Below are 20,512 nucleotides of genomic sequence, written 5' to 3' on the forward strand. Positions count from 1 at the left end.
GGAATTAGCAAAATGATGCTGCAGCCCCAGGGAAGGAGACAAAATGGAGACAAATATCCCTAAAAAGCTTTTTAAATTAGCTCCTTGCTAAATGAATCCCTGGGTTCTGCCAGCAAGGCAGGAAGAGCAGGAAAATCCTCATCCTTGGATTTTCTTTGGGCTGTTAACATCTTTAAAAAAAAAAAAAAAATCCATGGGATTTGCCTGGCAGCTTCCCATCAATTTCCAACGGCTGTGGATGGTGCATAATTTTATTTTTTTTTAATTATCACATATTTTGTACAGTATTTACACAGCATTTATTGCAGGCTTAGTAACAATATGAGTTTTTAAAAAGTTAATAGAAATGCATTTGGGAAAATCTTCCTAAATAACCAACTCACCCTTTTTCCAGGGGGTCCAGAGGGGCCTGGCTCTCCTGTGGGCCCAGGGGAACCCTGCAGGGAGAGAGGGGAGGGGAAAGAGCCATGAGTGCCCATGGATGGATGGATGGATAACATCATCAGTGGGCAATTCCCACTGAGAAATTCCAGAGGGAATGAGGGGCTGACACAGAGCCATGAGCATTGTGGGGACAGCTCCCATCTCTCCAGGTACTCACAGTCTGTCCAGGTTCACCATCATCACCTTTGTCACCAGGGGGACCATCTTGACCCTAAAAAGCAGGGGAAAAGGAACAAGGAGATGTTTTTAGGGTGTTTTGATCTGAGCAGAGGAAGTTCCAAGGGAGCTGCTGGGAATGAGCAGCACAGTTGGGTTCCACCACAGCAGGAGGAGGAAGATCTGTGAGACCAACACTTACAGCTGGGCCAGGCTCTCCAGGAGGACCAGGGTCACCAGGGAAACCAACTGGACCCTGCAAAGAGACAAGAATATTCCCAAGTCAGAGATGCTGCACCTGGAGAGCACCACTGACACCACGGGGAGTAAAATCCCAATTTCTACAATCACAACCCATCTTTGCATTTTGGTGTTTCCACCCTGCCCTGTTGCATTTTAGGCTATAGGTGAGCAGCAAAAAGGATAATGCAACATGATTCCTCATGCAATGGAGAAGCAGAAAGAAGGTTTTATTTAAAGAAACACTGCACTTTCTAGGGTAGTTTGTGCAAAAGAAAGTAGAAAAGACTCATTGGTCCAGGAAGGCAAAACCTCTTTGAAAACATCCTTTGTGCAAAATATCACCAGCCCTCACACACCTTGCAGGTGCACAATCATTGTGATAATTTATCCTTGTGAAGGCTGAGAAGGGCAAGGCTTCAAGGCTGCTTTTCCCCTGGTTCCCAGGACCATCCAACAACACTGACCCAGCCAGTCCAGATCTGCATCCTGACTCCCAAAACTCCAAAGGCAATGCTGGGACTTCCATCCCAGTTTTTTTCAGAAATCCTTCAGCTGGGTGACAGCAGCTTTGGGAATGTGCAAATTGGAAGGTTTTTGCTTTTGCAAATGTGTGACATTTTGCACAGGAGGAGCCTCTCAGAGCATTTAATGACTGAAACATTTCACCATTCTTCCCCATACAATGTCTGTCGGGTGCTTCACATGATTCCAGGAGCAGCCTGCAACCCATCACAGATATCCCAAATCCCATCTGTTAGGGATGACTAAACCCCTCTGCCTCCTCTGCTTCTTCGTGCCCATCTTGTCTTATCTCATCATAAAATTCAGGCATCAGAGGAGCCTGCAAGATAAACCCTGTACAACAGTCCCCTGGAAAAATCAGCAGAGCTCCACTGGCTTCACCAGAGCTGTAGAAATTAGCAGCAGCAGGGAGTTGGGTGTGCAGGTACAGCTCCCAAATCCAAGAAATCTCCTTGATCCTGTTTTGGAAGCTCTGCTCTAATGAAGAAGATCTTGTAAAGCCATAAACACAAAGTGACCCCAATGCAGCTCCTCTCCATGGGGTGAGATTCCTGACAGCCTGAAAAAAGCACTGAAAATTCCAGTATTTCTGGGAAATATTGGGTCTTTCCCTCATCAGCATCCTAAAGAAGGACTAAGATCATGGATCACCAGAGGAGCAATTCCATGGTTAGGAAACTATTTTAAATTTTCACAGATACCTCTGGGAATATCTTTTCATGCTATCAAGGCAAGGAGAGATGGAGGGGGTACTTACAGGGCTGCCTTTGGGGCCATCATCACCTGGTGGACCTTTGGGGCCAGGTGGACCAGCAGCACCAGAGGGACCTGCTTCCCCCTTTTCACCTCTTTCACCTTTAGGGCCCTGTAAAGGGAAAAAAAACCCCCTTTTATTATCCAGGGAAAAAAACCACCCTACTGATCTGTAATTATCCTTTAATCAATTCTGAGCAAGAAGCTCTATTTGTGTCTCCAAACACAAGGACATGATTTAACAGTCCCTTCCCACAAGGGCTGAGTGGTGTTCATGGTGTTCAGCCGTGGGTAGCCCAGCTTTGGTGACTAAACGTGATCCTATAAATACCCAGGAACGTGGCAATGTGTCATCAATACCCAAATCCAGGGCAGGGCTGCTTCAGTCCCTGCAGTGCCATCCACATCCCAGCACACTCACCGGCAGGCCAACCTCACCAGGGAGACCAGGCTCACCAGATTCCCCAGGTTCACCCTGCACAGGGAAAAAGAAGATGGAAATATTCACATTTCTGCAGTTTTCTGTTGGCACAGCAAAGCCACTGCACGAGTGCTGCAGCAAACTCTGCTTTACCTTCTCTCCTACTGCTCCAGGATTTCCTATTCCCCCAGGAGGACCCTGTGGACCATCTGCTCCTGGTGGCCCAGATGGACCTCTGGGTCCTGGTGGGCCTGGTGGACCCTGAGAGGAAAGGAGGACAAATTTCAGATGGGTTTCTCAGAGCAATGTCAGCAAGGAAAAAAGCAATATGGAAGCCCCTTACCATCTGCCCAACGTCACCTGTTTCTCCCTTCTCCCCAGGTGGTCCAGGCAGGCCCTGTGGAGGTGCAGGGGGTGAATTTTAGCTGTGAAATCTCAGGTCAGCCCCAGCTCTCATCACCCCAAACCCTCCCTGGATGCTGTGAATTACCTGCAAGCCTACAGGGCCAGGGGGACCAGGGAAACCTCGGGGTCCTTCATCACCTTTCTGACCAAAGAGCCCTTGCTGGCCTCGGGGCCCAGGCTCTCCATCAGCTCCCTGCAAGGAAAGGCTCTGATCAGCCCAGGACAGATGTGGGGTCACACAAACCCCATCCCAGCACCCCCTGTACTAGGCAGGAATCATTCCAGTGGTTTTTGGGGGGAAAAATAAAAGGATTTCTGCTAATAGTGGGTGATACTCACAGCTGGGCCAGGCTGACCAATTGGACCCTGGGGACCTGTGGGGCCTGGGGGACCCTGTGCAAAAAATAAATGTCAGTGTTAGGAGCAGAGTGATAAATTCACCTGGAAGAGGTGAATTCCTTCAACATACTCTCCACTAAAATTGCATTAATTCCCAAAAGAGGGGTGGAGTCAGGTCTCCCTGGACACCCCAGCACTCCTCAGCCCTGGTGCCAGTGTGGAGCAGACAATCCAAACACATTTTTGTGCAGCAAAGCCATGTCAGCACTCAGCCCTAACTCCTGGGTACCTCACATTCCTCAGGCTCTGGGCAGTGCATAAAGGGTGTGGAACTGGAATTACCACAGAATTACAGGATGGTTTGGGTTGGAAGGGACCTTTAAAAATCTCCTGGTCCACCCCTCTGTTATGAGCAAAGTCATCTCCAACTAAATCACAGAGGGAACTTCAGCCAAAGACCCAACTCTGATGACAGCACTGCCCATGTTTCACAGATATTTCCATGCTAAGTGGGTGATGTGGAAATATCTCAGTGTTCCTGGGAGATGGAGGCTCCCACTTGAGCCTCTCACTCTTTATTTTTTTAAATCATGTGGGTATCTGATGAAGCAGAGATGAATCAACATTAGAAAATGATATAAATTTCATTTCTATTTCCAGCAAGTCACACCATGAGCCACATTGCAGAGCAGCAGCTCCAGCAGAGTCCCTTCCACTCACCTGCTCCCCTTTGTCACCTTTGCTGCCCTTCTGTCCAGGCTCCCCAATCTCACCCTGCCAGGAACAAAGGGACAACATTAATCCCTCACCACTTCCACATCCCAACATCAGCCCTGTGTGTCTGCACCCTCATCACAAATCCACAGTGGGCTGGATCATTCCAGAGATTTGGCCACTCCAGGTCCAACCAAACCCTTTTCCATCCCACAGCTCCTCAGCTTGCAGACCCTTTGAGCAGCCATGAGGGGTTTGTCCCAGCTGATATTTCCTGGGAATCCTCCACTCCTGAGGGGCTTAATGAGAGAGGGAGTTAATTTGGAGAGGCTGGGCATTTGTGGGCTACCTGCTACAGGTTTGGGGCAGGCAAAATGGATTTCAGGGAATTTTGTGGCTGGAAGAGCACACAGAGCTCCATCTGCTGCTGCTCATCCCATGGGACTGTGAGTTCCATAAAAATCCTCCAGCAGCACGTCCCACCCAACTGTGGGATGCAAACATCACCCAGTTCCCTGGCAGAGGAGCTGTCCCCACCTTGTCTCCATCCTCTCCAGGAGGTCCCACAGGACCTGCTGGGCCTGGCAGTCCCACGGGGCCCTGGATGCCATCCCGGCCAGCTGGTCCCTGGGGACCCTTCTCCCCCTGGAAGCACAAAAACAGGCAGGTCACACCCAGAGATCCCCAACCCAGCCATCCCAGCCCTTTCAGGTTTTATTCACTCCTGGCTGGATGGGCAGGAAAAGCAAAGCCTGTTCCAGCTGATAGTTCATCTGTGCTCCTTGTCTGAAATGAGACAAAACTTCTGTCTTGAGGGATAATGAAAAGAACAAACAAATGTAAGCACTGAATACCCAGATCACAGCTGCAATTTCACTGCTACAGCAACATAATCTGATTTCATCTGAACCCTCTGCCATCTCTGTCTGGATGACAAACAAGACCCCAAGTAATTTTTACTCCCACGAGGCAGTTTTTGCTGATTCTGGTCCTGGCTGTCCCAGCACTCTGCTGCTCCCTCCCTGGCTGACCCCCAACTAAGGGGGGTTCTCAGGAGCCCCATCTTGAGATTCTGGACAAATAAAACCACCTGAAGTAAATAAAACAATCTCTGTGTCAACATCTTCTTGTACTCCTTTGAGCAGGAGCCTCCAATCAAATTTGTTTGTTTACAGGAACTGAACAGTGAATATTTTCCAGTTTCCTCATCCATAATTGAATTGCATCTGAATCCTGGGTTCTCTCCTCTAAATAAATTAGATGCCACATAAATTTCCTATTCATCCCTGCCCTGACACATTGTGTAGATACTCAGCAGGACAGATGTTCCTAAAACTGATTCACCAGGAAATTCTCACCTCTGGATTCCTGCTGGAGTTTCTAACAAAGCAGCAAGTGTGGCTGATAAACACTCCTGCTATCAATCAACCACCACCAGAGTGGTGGCATCACCAAAGCCACCTCTGGCTGGTTTTGCTGATGGGGCTGGCTCAGTTCTCTGCCCACAGACCTTTGGCTTTGTCACCAGGAGGTGACACAGGCTGTGTGTCACCTTTTCACCTCTTGCTATCTCCTTGCTTGGGGTCACAGCCATGCTTGATAACAGAGGTGCCACCACTGGGGCACTGAGCAGCTGATATTCAATGGTTTGATGTGCTCAGGATGAGAAAATTCCTTTCTAATCAAATTCTGAATTGAATTCCTTATTTTTTATCGTTTGAATCTCCCTGAGGACTGCTTCCATGCTCAGCTCACATCTCCAGCTGTCCCACAACTGTTCATCCTCCTGCTGGTACTTACTGGAGCTCCCTTTTCACCTGCAGGTCCTGGAGGTCCCTGGGGGCCAGGTCTCCCTGGCAATCCTATGGGGCCAGCTGATCCTGCAGGGCCACGCTCCCCAGGAGAGCCCTGTTGGGAGGAGGAGCAGGAAAAGAGAATTAATTGCAGTATCAAGCTTCACCATGCCCAGACAGAGAGAAATCCAAGCTCTTCATCCATCATTTGATGGGATAACTGCCACGTGAAGAGTTGGTACCATCAGCCTAAGGGGCTCTGCAGATTATTATTTTTTTTTAAATTAAAATCCATGGAAGGGCTGGATTCTTCTCTGGATGGTGCAGAGAGCTCAGTTCCTGGGGACACATAAACATCCTGGAACAAGAGCAAGAGCCACTTGCCAGCCAGCAGGGAGCCTTGGATGATGGATGTTTCCTTCCAGAAGAGCAGCCCTGAGCAGGGAACTCAAGTGGAGACAACTTCCAGAGGGAAAGCAGGTGGATTAGAAACAAAATCCTGCATGTCCTGAACCCTGCCTGTCACAGCTGACCCCACAAAATGACTGAGCTGTTCCACCAGTGGCTTGTAAAGAAAAGGAACATCCAGGGGAATGGGATTAAAAGAACAGCAGGAAAATGGGGTAAAACCTGGAGCTGTGACTAACCCAGGCCTGGCTTGGAAATAAATGGTGCCTGCAAGGACAGGGATACTCACAGCTGGGCCTGGAGGGCCTGGGGGACCTTCATTGCCTTTCAGCCCTGGAGAGCCCTGCAGGAGGAAAACAAAGTTACTGGGGGAAGAGGGAAAGGGGGGAATTCTCAGCCAGGGGAGGTGGCGCTGTACTCACGATGGGACCAGGGAGGCCGCGCTCCCCGGGGAAGCCGCGCAGCCCGGGGGGCCCGTCCTTGCCCGGGAGGCCGGCGGGGCCAGGGTCCCCCTGCAGGGACAGGACAGGACAGGGCTGAGATCTGCAGGGCACAGGAGCCCCAGCCCGTCCCTCAGCCCCGAGAGACTCCATTTCTGTTCTGAGTCATCCCATGGAGTCCCAGCCCTCAGCCCCGAGAGACTCCATTTCTGTTCTGGACCATCCCATGGAGTCCCAGCCCTCAGCTTCCAGAGCCTCCATTTCTGTTCTGAGCCATCCATTGGAATCCCAGCCCTCAGCCCCGAGAACCTCCATTTCTGTTCTGGACCATCCCATGGAGTCCCAGCCCTCAGCTTCCAGAGCCTCCATTTCTTCTCTGAGCCATCCCATGGAATCCCAGCCCTCAGCTTCCAGAGCCTCCATTTCTTCTCTGGACCATTCCATGGAGTCCCAGCCCATCCCCTCACCCTCCAGAGACTCCATTATTTCTCTGGACCATCCCATGGAGTACCAGCTCATCCCTCACCCTCCAGAACCTCAATTTCTCTCCTGAATCATCCTATGGAGTCCCAGCCCATCCCTCAGCCTCCAGAACCACCATTTCTTTTCTGGACCATCCTATGGAGTCCCAGCACATCCCTCAGCCTCCAGAACCCCCATTTCTCTTCTGGACCATCCTCTCCATCCCCAGGGAGGAAGGCAGTGAGGAGGGTGGATTCCAGTCCCTACCTTGGTCCCTTCTTTTCCAGTGAGGCCAGGAAGGCCTTGTTCACCTGGGGGCCCTGGAGGGCCTGGGTGGCCCCGCTCGCCCATGGGTCCAGTCTCACCAGTTGGACCCTGGAAAAAAAACAGTCCAAGGAAATGGGGTGAGTATTGGCAAAACAACTGAGGAATCAAAAAGTGCAGGGTGTCAACTGAGTTTTTGGGGTGTCATGGGATGGAAGAGGTGCCTTTCAGTGCCACCAGCAATCCCTGCAGAGATTCCCCCTCTGATGTCTCCAACACCTTGTTCTGGAAGTGGCCAACATCACCCTGGAGGCACTGGGAACCTCTGGGGGAGAGCAAATTTCACCCAGATGAGTTGTTAACACTCCCACTATTTGCTTAGCTTTCCCTTTTTAATTGAAAACTTCCTAAGCACTCTCCAACCCTGCTGATTCCTGCATGAATAATGCATGAGGCTCACACTCCCTGCAATTAGCGCTGCCTCTGTGCCCTCCCAGGGCACTCAGGGTGACACCAGTGCCACCCAGGGCTCCCCAGAGACTCGTTTTTAGGACAAAATCCACATGTACAAAACCCACCACGTCCCTGCCCCTTGGTGGCTTTGGGGACAGCGCTGTAACTCATGTCCTGCAGCAGCCACACATCTGAGCCCAGCAAAGCCACACCAAATTGCCACCGATCCTAATTTGCACTTGAGAAGACAGACACAGCCATCAGGGAATTGCCCCTAATCAGGGAATTTACAAATCAGGGACTTAATGCTGTCATTAAAGAGGACAAATTAATTACTTTCTAATTACAGGCTCGACCCTAAGCCAGTCCTGCTCAGTGTGGGCTCACTGAAAGCTGGGCTTGTTCCCACATTGCACAGAGTTCTGGAAATGTTCTGCCAGGGCTGGGCTGGTTCACTTCCAGTCCCACTTCAGATGAGAGAGGGATGATTTTCCTCACACTGACACAGAAGAGCACTCTGGCATCACATTTGCTCTGCCCTGACCACCAGCAGCTGCACAGCCCTTGGAGATCTCATTTAACTCCCTTCTGCTTAAGGGTTGTGCTTCCAGCTGCTTTGTGCTTTTTAGCTGGGGTTTTTAGTGTTTTTTATCTACTTTTCATTTATTTTTTATCTATTTTTACTATTTAATTTTTGTGGGTTTTTTATCTGGTTTGTGCTCTCTAGCTGGGTTTTTTAGTATTTTTTATTTCTTTTTATCTATTTTTTAGTGGTTTTTATCTGGTTTGTGCTCTTTAGTTGCTTTGTGGTTTTCAGCTAGTTTGTGATTTTTAGCTAACCTGTGCTTTTTAGTTGGTTTGTTCTTTTCATCCATTTTGTTCTTTTTAGCTGCCTTGTGCTTTTTTTTTTTTTTTTTTTTTTTGCTGGTTTCTCACCCTACACCAGTTTTACACCACGGTGGTTGTGCTGAGTTCACAGGAACCACCACATTTATATTTGTCTAAACCCCATCCCAACCCTTCAGCAAGGTGAGCTGGGGCCATGGAGGGGATTTCACACCTGCCTCAGGAATTTCAAAACCACCTGACAAGGCTTTGCCTTCCCTGGAAAAGGAGTCCCTGCTGCACAAGCAGCTCCAGTTGAACCAGTGAAGACCAGTTGCAGATGTGGGTGAGCATTTGCTCCTTACCTGAGGGCCCACAACACCAGGGGGGCCTGGAGGGCCAGTCTTGCCTTGGAAACCCTGTTAGAGAAAGGGAAAAGACAAAAAGGTGACATTTCTGCCAAGGACTCCTCTGTGAGGGTCACACTGCCACCTGCTTGGTGACACCCCTGGCCAAGGTGGGCACTCGAAGGAAAAGGAAATAAGAAATCAAACAGAAAGTGGGAAAAATGCATTTATACATTTATAAAGGGTGAAACAGAGGAAGAAGAAGGGATTCTTAAAGCTCAGTTTGGATGGAGCTGTTTATATATATATCTATAAAAATCTGTTACACTCATAAAACCATAGAGCAAAAGGCAATTAAAAATACCATTAATGGCTATTAAAAATCAGTGTACAATTCTCAAAAGCTATTCCCCTTATCCTGCTCCCTGTTCTGCTGCTGCTTTAGGCTCAGCTCCCAGAAGCTCAAGGGGCTGAGTGAAGCTTTATCTCCTCCATCAACATTTGCTGAAAGGAGCCACAGCCCTGCTTGTCTCCAAAGGCTGATGAGCAGGGAAGTCTCCATGACAGCTCCTTCCAATGGCATTTTGAAGAGTGACAACAGAGGAACTCTCAATTGTTTGGCTCTCTGAGGCTACTCTTTAAAAAGCACATTAATTAGGGTTGTTACTCCAGCCTGCTGACAAGCTTGAGGAATGGCATTTAGGGCACAGGGGCTATTTTCTGCTTGCCACAAAAGAGGATCAGATAAATCCCATGCCAACGCTAGCCTGTCATGTTTAAATAACTCCTCCATGCTATTCTGGCTGCCTGCAGATCAGAAAATATCCTGTCACTGATGGGGAAATGGTAAAAGATCCTTGGGAAATGAAGGCACAATTTAAACTCTTATCACAGACAAATATTTAGAGCATTTCTGTGCAGGGCTTTCCTTATTAACCTGAAGGAAGGGGTTTCCTTTTGTACTCTTGGAGCTTTGGGCACAGAGGTTTTAAAATCTATCATGGATTTTTTTCAGAGCCAATCTTTGCAAATCTAATATGGCCAAATATCTCAGCATGCCTCTGCTGCTGAATGGGAACTTCAATAAAGGGAAGTGTTTGACACAGAGATTTCAATCTTGCAAGAAGATACACTGCACTGACCAGGCTGCTGATGTAGAAAGAGCTTTTAATTCATTTTTATGCTCCTCTCCTTGCTTTTTGGCACTGTGAGGGGAAAGAGAATCAGTAAAGGGACTTCTGCTGCCTGGGTCTGCAGGGGAAGTGATCTCTGCAAGGTTAACAAAAATTCTGTTTCCTGGGAGAGGCAAATTGAGGAGGGATATTAGGGAGAGCTTTTAGACCCCAAAATAATTAAAAGACCATTCTCCATTCATTCCTGCAGACTTGATGCTTTTGATTGCAGGCTCAGAAGCTGATGACAGCAGATACTGTCAAAGTTCCCACCTTGGCTGGAGGTGTCCTTGGATGTCATGGAAAACTCAAGGAAGACTCAATGTCAGTCAGGTTCTGACAGGTGAAATCTCATCACCTTTAAGTTAATCCTGACCTGAGGACTTGGCTCAAAAACACCTCCAACCCCTTGTTTTAAAATCAACCTTATGGTGTGTAAATAAATATCTGTGCTGGGCTGAGCAATGTTTGCACTGCCTTGCTTAGCAAATGCCAGGCAAGTTAATTAAATTGTGTGGTAAATCGAGGGGATAAAAATACTTAATGTGCAAAACCTTTTTAATGCTCATTTGCTGGGGAAGGCAGTGGGGGAAAATGGGTTTCCCACAGATTCCCCCTGAGCAGCTGGAGGGACACAGACTCAAACAACCCAAAGGTGGGGCTGCACCTCCCCAGGAGCACAGCAGGGCTTAGACAAACCAAAAGGAGGCTCTGGAGTAATGACCAGCCCAAGATTTTTTTGGCTACTTACAGTTTCTCCTCTCTGTCCAGGGTGCCCAGGCAATCCATCCTTCCCAGGAGGACCCTGTGGCAGAAAGGGGGAGAAGCAGCATCACCAAGGGCTCGGTGATAAAACTGTGACAAGCAGCTCCCAGCTGTTTCACAGGGACATGGAGCTGCAGAACCCTAAAAGCTGCACCCCTATCCTTCCCACACACCCCCCCCAAAGGATTTCTCTTACAGGAGTTGCTCACCACACCCAGAAAATCACTCCCAAACCATTTCTGAGGTTCCCCCCCAGGGTACAACTGCAGAGACAGCAGTGTTGTGCTGTCCTCCACGTCCACAGAGGGAAAATAAAACACTGAACAACCACAAAAGATCCCAGAGATCTTGAGTCAGTAGGAAATGAACATTTATAATCAGCTGCAATTTGCTTGGCTATTTAAAAATCTGAGACCATCGGGTTGTTATCAGCATGTCTCAGTAATGCCTTTTATTGGAATGTCACCACTTGTCAGGGAATCAGCTCAGGGTGGGTGGGAAAGACTGGATTATTCCTTTGGATGTTTTAGGTTTGAGTTACTTACAGGGGGGCCTTTTGGTCCAGGAAATCCAGTTGGTCCTTGAGGTCCTGGTGGACCCTGAGATGAAAGACAAAGCAGAGAACTCAGTTAAGGAACCTGGAGCACTTGATATGAAAACTTAGCCCTGAGTGAGCAGCAGGTAAGCACAAAGGTGTGGAAAGCCAAATGCTGGGTGATTGTGGAGAAAAAAATTACAAACAGAACAAAACCCAGTGAGGGAAAAGAAAAGCAGAAATTGAGGTTAAAATCATGAAAGTCCCATTGTTTCAGGATTTCCCACCTGACTGTGGTCTGGAGAAAGCAGCAGGAGGTCCTAGAGAACCACATTCTCCAGAAATTCCTGAAATTCTGGCTGCCTGCAGTCACCCAGGGGTGACTTCTCTCTTCTCCCACAAGTGATGCTTCCACAGGACACCCAAAATCCCTGAGCCTTCCCTGGAGAGCTCAGGCAGCACCTAAAGGCTGGAGGTGGCTTAGGGGGGACCTTTCCCCACACCAGCACCTTTCACCTTGGATTTCTAACCAGATTTTTTTTTTTTTTTCCTTTTGCTGAGCTGCATCCTGGCTCCTCTCTGCTAACAGTGCACCCAGGAGGATCCTCCTTGCCAAAAACTCCTCAAAACTTCAGCCCTGCAACCCCAGCTCCTCTGCCAGAGCCCTGGACTGAGTCCTGCTTCACCCTCAGCTCATCTTACCCTTTCTCCAGGAGGACCAGGGGGGCCATCACCACCAGAGTTGCCCTTTTAGGAAGAAGAAAAATGAGAAAGCTTTTAAAAAAAAAATACCCAAATCAGCACCACAGCTTCAGATGGCACCAAGCCCACGGTGACACCAAGCCCAGCAACTCCCCCAGCCCTCTCTAATAATAACAATTCTGTGGCAGGAGCAGCAGCCAGTGACAAATGAGCAGCTGCTTGTTCCCCCCACATCCCATCATAAAAATCCAGGGGAGACTGAGATATTTCCACCACACTGTGGCCTCCCTCAGAGAGATAAATGTCACCCCTAAAGAAGAGGGATTTATCAAAAATTCCTGCCAACACAAAGCCCAGACTTTTGTTTTTAGACTTGGTGCAGGGTGGTGACAACATCTCCCAACCAAAGCTTTGCTTCTATCAATGCTCAGGTAATCTGAATTGGCTGGGTGAAAAATCCCAAATTTTGCCTGGTGGCCAATCCTGGCTCAGCCAGGTTCTGGGGACCAAGAGCATCACATCCCCTGACTCACAGCACAGCCTGAGGGCTCTGAGGGGGGTTAAACTCAATTTAAACCCCAAATTGAGGGGTTGGGGAGGTTTAGGGGCTGTAGGTTGTGCTGATGTCAGAGCTCTGCTGGCTCCTGGGTCAGCAATTTACAGAACCTGGGAACAAATTCTGCAGTTGGATCAGGAACCCCTGAGCTGGGAATGAACCTCAGGAGGGTTCAGCTTTCCAAATCCAACAGAAAAGGAAAGGAGGGACATCAGACCCCAAAGGCTCCCCCAAGCCTTACCTTTGGGCCAGGTTTCCCAGTGCTTCCCCTGGGGCCTCTTTCCCCACGTGGACCCTTGAAAAGACACAAAAAGTGACATTTGAGCTAAGTGAGGTCAACAAATCATCCCAGGAAAAGTCATCAGAAAGTTCTAAAAAAGATTTTAAGCGGTGAGACCCTTCCCAGTGAGGACACAAAGCACATCCCAGTTTCCCTTTGGCCAGGACAGGGTTTGGAGAGGCACAAGGATGAAGAATTTGGCTCGTTACCGTTGGACCACGCTGTCCCCTCGGACCTGGTTTGCCAGGAGTGCCCTGGAATGGAAAAGGAGAAGGGATTAGGGAGCAGAGCCTGGCACACACAAACTGCCTCAGAACCTCTCTGCTTCTCCTCTGCAAGAGGAAAAGTCAGCAGCAGGTTCACATCCATCTCCTGATTCTTGTATTTATCTGAATTTATAGCACTTGGGCAGGTCTGGATAGTGAACCCAACACCCAGACAACATCTCTGAGGGAATGAATCTCTTCAGGAGCAGCATCCAAAGTCCTTTAAAAGCCCAAAATGCTTTCCAAGGTGAGGCCACCCCCTCAGACCATGCAGAATTCCAAAAACCCAGCCAAAAACTCTTCAGCTCTGCCACCCCAACACCTGCAATCCCTTTTTTCCTCACTGATGCTGATGTGGGGCAAGATCCTCACCCAGCTGCTCCCACTGTGGGATATGGAAGGTGTGAGAGCAGATTCCAGCTCCTTCCTGCACACAGGCCCTAAATAATTCCAAAACTTCCCTAACTGGGAGCTAAACAAGGAATTCCAGGTGTTGTTTGGCAGCAGCTCCTGAGATCTGAGATCTGGGATTAATCCTGCCATGGAAAAGGCACAACCTGCTGGACCTAAACCTGCCAGTGCTTTAAGCTGAGCCTGAAAGAAAAGGAATGGCCTAAAAGGAAAGGAATGGCCTAAAAGAAAAAGAATGGCCTAAAAGCCCAGTTTTTGGTCAAAAAAACCACAGAGAGGTTTGACTTTTCCCCTTGGTTCCATTAATGGCACCAAGCACCTGAGAAAGGGAAAAAAATGAAGCCTCAATTCCCATGGAAGGAACACTGGGTGCTTAAAATATCCTTTTGCCATTTTGTGCCCCAAATCCATCACCTCTCTGTGCTGCCTGCTCAGCTCTGACACTCATTAACCAGCAGAACATAAAACAGGAGCTGGAAAAAAAACTTCACCATCAACTTTCTTCCAGCTGCTAAAATTAGCCCTGCTGAATCTTCCTTGTTCTGCAGCTCCATTTATTAAAGCCTGCTGGCATTTTATTTTTTTTTAATTAATTACAAAATTCACTTTAAAGTACTCCAGCTGGTTTTTGTTTTTTTTTTTTTTTTTTGGAGCTCTGGGAGGTTAAATTGGGAGGAGGGAGTACTGCCTCCCCTCAGGTAGACCCCACACTTCTCTTCTTCTCCCTAAATTCTATTTTTAAGCCAAATTTCCCCCCTTTCTTACTGCTGTCATTAATCATGCATTCAGTGTACGGTTGCAAAGAATTTATATTCCCTGTAAATATACACAGACCTATATTTTTCCAAACAAGGATTTTGACATGAAGCCAGCAAAATTCAAGATTATTTTTGAGGCACACCAAGGAACAGTTGGATTTGGGGATCTCTACACCCCCTCCCCAGGCTCTGTCAGATTGGGCAAGCAGACAGAAAATAACCCTTAAAATAAGATTTATGATTAATATTTAACTATTGATTTTTGTGGTTTGGGATGTTCAGCACTAAAATCCAGCTGCCTGTGCAGGTCCTGCCCTTCCACCTTTGATTTTTCCCTTTTTTTTAATTATTTAAGAATTTGGGAAGACTCTTCGTGTTCCATTTTGGGAGAGAAATGTGAAATTTGCATTATTTTAGCCCCATAAACCAGGGAATTGAAGAGCAAAATGGGGATATTGTAATAAAGAAAAGACAAACAAATGATTTGGGGCTGTTGTAGCTGCAAATTGAGTTATTGTCCAATGAACTGGAGGAAAAAAAATCCTGGAAATTTTCTTTTTTGACTCCATGTGAACACACTCATAAACTCAACAAATTGAGTGGCCTTAGGAGAAGCAGAGGGGGATTTATCAAGCCTGACTCAATGAGGCTTAAATTAAGATGAGGACTGGAGCAGAGTGACCCCAGCTCAGCCTATAATTCTGTGTATAATTGCTTTTCTCTTATTTCAAATAGGATACTTGGGAGAAAAAAAAAAAAAATATATATATATATATATATTTATATATATATATATGGATAGCAAAGCTGTTAGTGAAAAAATCAGTATTTCTGCTACTTTTAAATTTCCAAGCTGAGCTCCTGTTTCTAATGGAAAGATTTGCCCCTGAAAATCTCTCTCTGTACTGATAAAGTGAATGCAGCTTGATGAACTGGGTATAAAATGGTAGAAATGATCTAATCACCTACTGAAAATGAAAAAAAAAAAAAAAAATTGGAATTACCATGAAATAATTCAATGTTTGAAAGGTGAAAAAACCCTTTTTTAATTCCTCAACTGAAGAAATGTGAGGCATGCCAAGGGTGTAACTAAATATCCTCACTACAGGCACAAAGCTCATTTGGGATACAAGTGAGCAAAATGCTGATTTTTTTTTTGTTGTTGTCTTTTCTTCTTTTCTCATGGTTTGGTTCCCATCAGATCTGCTCCCTCCCCAGTCCCTTTCAGGGATTGATGCCAAAATTTCAACCTAAACTACCTCAGGGTTGTTCCTGGTACCTTCTCCACTCCCTGGAAGGTTTTCCATCCCATGGATGGATTTGGGATTTAATTCCATCCCAGAATAAAATCATTAATGCTGTGCAGGGATTCAAACAGCACATCCCCCCCCCCCTTGCTGTTCTACACCCCAAAAAAATCCAGCCCAGGGATTTTATTTTATTTTATTTTATTTCATTTTATTTTCATGCTGGATATTTGATAAGGAGGGGGCAAATTCCAAGCTGAATTTCCTGGCCTCCCCCCTCCTGCCCAGTCAGAGCAGAGGGAAGGGTGAGGATGAGGATTTGTAGCTCCAAATGAAATGAAATCATAAAAAAAAAGGGAGGGTGGATAGGAGACTTAAATTGCAGTGGCAGGATATTAATGCAGTGCAAAGTGATTTATATTTGCTGGGCTCCTCTCAAAGCTGCCTGTTAGAAGTCATTTCTATTTAAATGAGAGTAAAAAAGAAACTAATTCCACTTGCTGTCCTCACTCCCCCTTCTTGTCACTGTGACCCGAGCTGGTGCAGAAAATGACTTTGTTTGTACTCTGAATCCTTTAATTTGAGCTTGTTCTGCAGCAGATAAAAAATAAATCAGTATATTTAGAACAATCCCTATTCTGAGAGGAGGCTGTGGAGGTGGAGTGAGAGGCACAGACAAGGCTGGGGGATGGAACCCCCTGATTTTTCAGGGTTTCTCTGAATTTTGAGCAGCTTATTAAAAGCACTGAGAGTGTTCTCAGCCATGCATTTAGAATTTCAAGTCAGGTGAAAGATGGTTCTGGCTGCTTCTGAGCAGGCTCAGCCATCTCTAATAATTACTGTTAATTAAAGAGCTCTTTGTGCCCTGAGCAAAGTCTGACAGTGCAGGAAGGATTCAGCTTCAGAGAAACCTCTTAAAATATCCTGGGGGGGGGGGGGGGGGGGGGGGGAATTCTCAGGGTTTAATTGGGAATCTGCTGCTCCCCAAGTCCTGCAGCAAGAACCCCATCCTGGGATGAGAATTTTTGGGCAACCCCTAAGTGAAAAAACCTATGGAGCATCAGGAATGATCCCCATATCTCTTTGGAGAGAAACAAATGGCTGGAAGCAGCTCTTACCCGAGTGCCCTTCTCCCCGTTGGCTCCTGGAAATCCTGGGAAGCCGATGGAGCCCTTGGGGGGAGCAAACAGAGAGGGAGAGGCTCAGGACACAGCAGGGACAGCACTGGAGTGACCCAGAGCTCCCACCCTGTGCCTGGAACCTCCCCAGAACAACAGCAAAACCTGATGTGACCTCAGAAATTCAATTTTCTCCAAATACAACACCAAAAAACCCCAAAATCCAAAGCTCATTAGCAGTCACTGCAAAGCCCCAAGTCCGTGGTTGTGATGGAAGCCCAGGCAGGATTTGGGATTTTAGCTCCTGTGGTGCACATGAACATTGAACTTGTTCTTTTCTGATGTCACAGCCTGGAGAATTGCTGCTGCTGCTTTTAAAATATGGATTAGTTAAAAAAAAAAGCAAAAAACCCGCCCCTCCCAATCTTACTCCAGATATAAAATGCAAATTAAAAAATAAACCAGCCCCACCACGAGCAGGAAACAATCTCTTGCAGATAATTATGTCTCCAGAATGAAACAAGGCTGGGTTGATTCTTTTTTTTTTTTTTTTAAGCAGTGAACATGAATAATAAAACACGATTCTTACAAAAAAGTTAACAAAAACAGAAGTTCCCAAAGCCTCCAGGGCATGTGAAAGCTGGGCTGGAGCCTAAATCTATGGATGGAATTCACAGTTTTAATTTAAAAAAAAAACAAAAAAGCCTTGAAAATGCCCTGAGGTGGGCGTGGAGAGAAGCTACAAAGGCTGTTTGCAAATATGCAAATGGCAAGTTTCTTTTCATTTCAGGGAGACCCTGAGTCATGAGCTTTTCTCTTTAATTAATGAGATAATTCTTGATAAAACCCTAAAGCAAGGAGAAGGGTTGGAATGCCTGGGAGGAGCTCCCAGGGAGCCTCCCTGGCTCCATCCCTGCCCATCCAGCCCTTCCCCAGCTCTTCCCTCCACTCTGGGACCCGAGCCATGCACAAGCAGCCCTGAGTTCCCCCAGCTCGGGCCTGGCAGCTCTTTGTGTCCATCCCTATTTTTGTCCTGCCTGAGGGGGAAGGAGGAGCTCATCCCATAAGTGGGGGCTGAGCTGGGCTGTGTCCCTGGGCTGCCCATCCAATCCTAAACCTCCTCATTCCATCCTAAACCTCCTCATTCCATCCCAAACCTCCCCATCCCATCCCAACCCGTCCCATTGCATCTTATCCCAAACTCCCTCATCCCATTGAAACCTCCCCATCCCATCCCAAACCTTTTAATCCCATCCCAAACCTCCTCATTCCATTCCATTCCATTCCATTCCATCCCATCCCATCCCATCCCATCCCATCCCATCCCATCCCATCCCATCCCATCCCATCCCATCCCATCCCATCCCATCCCATCCCATCCCATCCCATCCCATCCCTATTTAATCTCATCTCATCTGTTTCCATCCTCTCACATTCAATCATCTTCCATCCCATCCCAAACTCCCCATTCCATCAAAAACTCCTAATCACATCCCAAACTTCTCCATCCCATCCAATCCCAAACCTCCTCATCCCATTTCAAACCTCTTCATCCCATATCATCCCTTATCATCCCAAACTCCCTCATCCCATTGAAACCTCCCCATCCCATCCCAAACTTCCCCATCCCATTATCCCATTATCCCATCATCACCTTGGGTCCCTGCCTGCCCGGGTATCCTGGCAGTCCTGGCACTCCGAGTTTTCCCTGGAACACAAGGAGAGCTGAGTCAGCACTGTGGGAACCAGTTAGGAATACTTGGGGGGTTTTATTTTAATTAGATTACAGTTTTATTGAAATTTATTTAAATTCAACTTTCAATTGATTTTTTTTTTCTTTCTGTACCCAAATAACCCCAAAAAGAGCAAAGCCTCCATGTGGCTGCCCTAAACCCACCTCCCCTCACACAAACCCCCCACATCTCCTCTTCACCCCTCTGCCCTAGAACTGCCCCAAACCTGTGGGCTTTGGTGGAAAACACAGAATTCCCTGCTCACCTTCTCTCCTGCAGGCCCCAGAGGACCTGGGTCTCCATTGGGGCCAGAACGACCTTTGGGACCTTCAGGTCCATCCTCACCCCGAGGGCCAGGAGGGCCAATTTCCCCCTGTTAATTACAAGAGAAGTGTTAATTAGACAGGCAGCTCCCAGATCCTGTTCCATGGTGTTGCTCTGGGGAAAGCTGGGCTTCACCAGGAGAGATTCAGGGGAGATTAAATTGTGGGGTGTGAGAAAACACTGGGGTTTTATCCCCACTAAATCCAGGTGTTATCCCATCCACGCTGGGAATATCTGCACAAAACCAGCCCTCATTAGCTGTCATTGCTAATTAACCCTTTCACCTTCCTCCCACTTCCTAAATTGTGGCTGGATGTGCAAAGGGAGCCCTGGGAAGTGTTTGATTGAGGGCTGAGCTGGGTAACTGCAGGATAATTACGGGAATTATTGGCAAATTGGAGCTGTTGACACAGATTGTGGCACTGCCAGCTCCACTCTGTCCCACAGGGGAGCAGGAGATGGTTCCATGTTGGGAATAACCTAATCCTGGCTCAGCAGGAGCTGCAGGATTGATCCCACACATCCCAGACTCTCACCCGGTCTCCTTTGATGCCCATGTCACCCTTGAAGCCAGGGAAACCATCTTCACCCTAAATTAGGAAGGAAAGAAATCACCCAAAGTGTAGAGATGGAAAAAAAAAGAATTAAAGTTTGTCAAGCCTCATTTGTCCAGGAAGGACAAGCTGAACTCCATGCATTGCCTTCTCCAAGTCCTTCCCAAGAATGGAAACCCACCCAAAATCCCCAAAAATCTCCTAAAAGAGCCCCCAAAAGTGCCCTGCACCCCATCCTGGCTGCAAGCCAGCATCACAAACAGACTCAATGTGAACAACAAGGCTTTGGCAGCACTGGGAACCAATTATTTCTGAAGCAGAAAAGGTTTTATTCTCGTGAAGGAGGTTTTTACACCTGGCTCCCAGGCAGCCTCCAGGACACTGCAATGTTTCCTTCAGCCAGGAAGGTTTAATTGCAGTTTAATCAATAATGCATCTCATCCTACAGCTATTCCCTGAGAGGCAGTGAAGACACTTCCCAGAAAGTTTTAAAATTTGGGAGATCCCCAAGCTAAAACTGCTGGATTTGCTGCTGAATTGGAATGAAGGAAAGGAGCTCAGTCCCTCATTTTTTCCCCCAAGAAAAACCCCTTGTGCAGGAAAAAAACTTCCCAGGGGAGATCCTGTGGATCCAGCTACAAAAATGCTCAGAAATTGCAGGAAAACAACCCAAAGTGAACTCACCTTTTCCCCCTTGGTGCCTTTCAACCCACGAACTCCATCTGCTCCCTTGAGAGAGAAACCAAGATGTCACCAGGGTATGGATAAAGTTTAGAGTGAAGAAATTAAAAATCATAATCCCCATGGATCAAATGCTGGCCCAAGATGAGCAGGTGGTCACTGAGGTGGCCCTGAGTGGACTTTTGTGTCCCCCAGCAATTTCCAGCACAGGGTGGAGAATTCCAGAGATGTGGACACTGCTCCTGCACCTCCTTACCTTGACTCCACGAGGTCCTGGATAACCAATGGGGCCCTGAGGACCTGGGGGACCCTGAGGGGATGAAATGCAAACAAGAAAAACACATCAAAAACCAACCCAAAGGTAAAGTGATGAGCAGAGGGTGTGGAAAATAAATTTCCTGTTTCCCACATGGGATAGGAA

At 47.5% G+C, this 20,512-nt stretch overlaps 1 protein-coding gene across 2 annotated transcripts in view; it reads right to left on the reverse strand.

Moving 5' to 3' along the window:
• Positions 1 to 20,512, reverse strand: part of COL5A1 (collagen type V alpha 1 chain) — a 120,789-nt gene that overhangs the window by 16,391 nt on the left and 83,886 nt on the right. For both annotated transcript variants that reach the window (XM_079323889.1, XM_079323888.1), the window contains exons 27-53: positions 20,348 to 20,401; positions 20,095 to 20,139; positions 19,393 to 19,446; positions 18,798 to 18,905; positions 18,454 to 18,507; positions 16,800 to 16,853; positions 13,209 to 13,253; positions 12,961 to 13,014; positions 12,164 to 12,208; positions 11,472 to 11,525; positions 10,913 to 10,966; positions 9,008 to 9,061; positions 7,368 to 7,475; positions 6,621 to 6,710; positions 6,488 to 6,541; positions 5,798 to 5,905; positions 4,535 to 4,642; positions 4,004 to 4,057; positions 3,284 to 3,337; positions 3,030 to 3,137; positions 2,883 to 2,936; positions 2,693 to 2,800; positions 2,540 to 2,593; positions 2,123 to 2,230; positions 803 to 856; positions 602 to 655; positions 384 to 437 (exon numbers count right to left, since the gene is read on the reverse strand). In XM_079323889.1, the coding sequence (XP_079180015.1) occupies positions 384 to 437; positions 602 to 655; positions 803 to 856; positions 2,123 to 2,230; positions 2,540 to 2,593; positions 2,693 to 2,800; positions 2,883 to 2,936; positions 3,030 to 3,137; positions 3,284 to 3,337; positions 4,004 to 4,057; positions 4,535 to 4,642; positions 5,798 to 5,905; positions 6,488 to 6,541; positions 6,621 to 6,710; positions 7,368 to 7,475; positions 9,008 to 9,061; positions 10,913 to 10,966; positions 11,472 to 11,525; positions 12,164 to 12,208; positions 12,961 to 13,014; positions 13,209 to 13,253; positions 16,800 to 16,853; positions 18,454 to 18,507; positions 18,798 to 18,905; positions 19,393 to 19,446; positions 20,095 to 20,139; positions 20,348 to 20,401 (1,845 nt within the window). The remainder of the gene's footprint in view (positions 1 to 383; positions 438 to 601; positions 656 to 802; positions 857 to 2,122; positions 2,231 to 2,539; positions 2,594 to 2,692; positions 2,801 to 2,882; positions 2,937 to 3,029; positions 3,138 to 3,283; positions 3,338 to 4,003; positions 4,058 to 4,534; positions 4,643 to 5,797; positions 5,906 to 6,487; positions 6,542 to 6,620; positions 6,711 to 7,367; positions 7,476 to 9,007; positions 9,062 to 10,912; positions 10,967 to 11,471; positions 11,526 to 12,163; positions 12,209 to 12,960; positions 13,015 to 13,208; positions 13,254 to 16,799; positions 16,854 to 18,453; positions 18,508 to 18,797; positions 18,906 to 19,392; positions 19,447 to 20,094; positions 20,140 to 20,347; positions 20,402 to 20,512) is intronic.

The sequence above is a fragment of the Erithacus rubecula genome (assembly GCF_903797595.1).
Source record: "Erithacus rubecula genome assembly, chromosome: 21".
Taxonomy (NCBI): Eukaryota; Metazoa; Chordata; class Aves; order Passeriformes; family Muscicapidae; genus Erithacus; species Erithacus rubecula.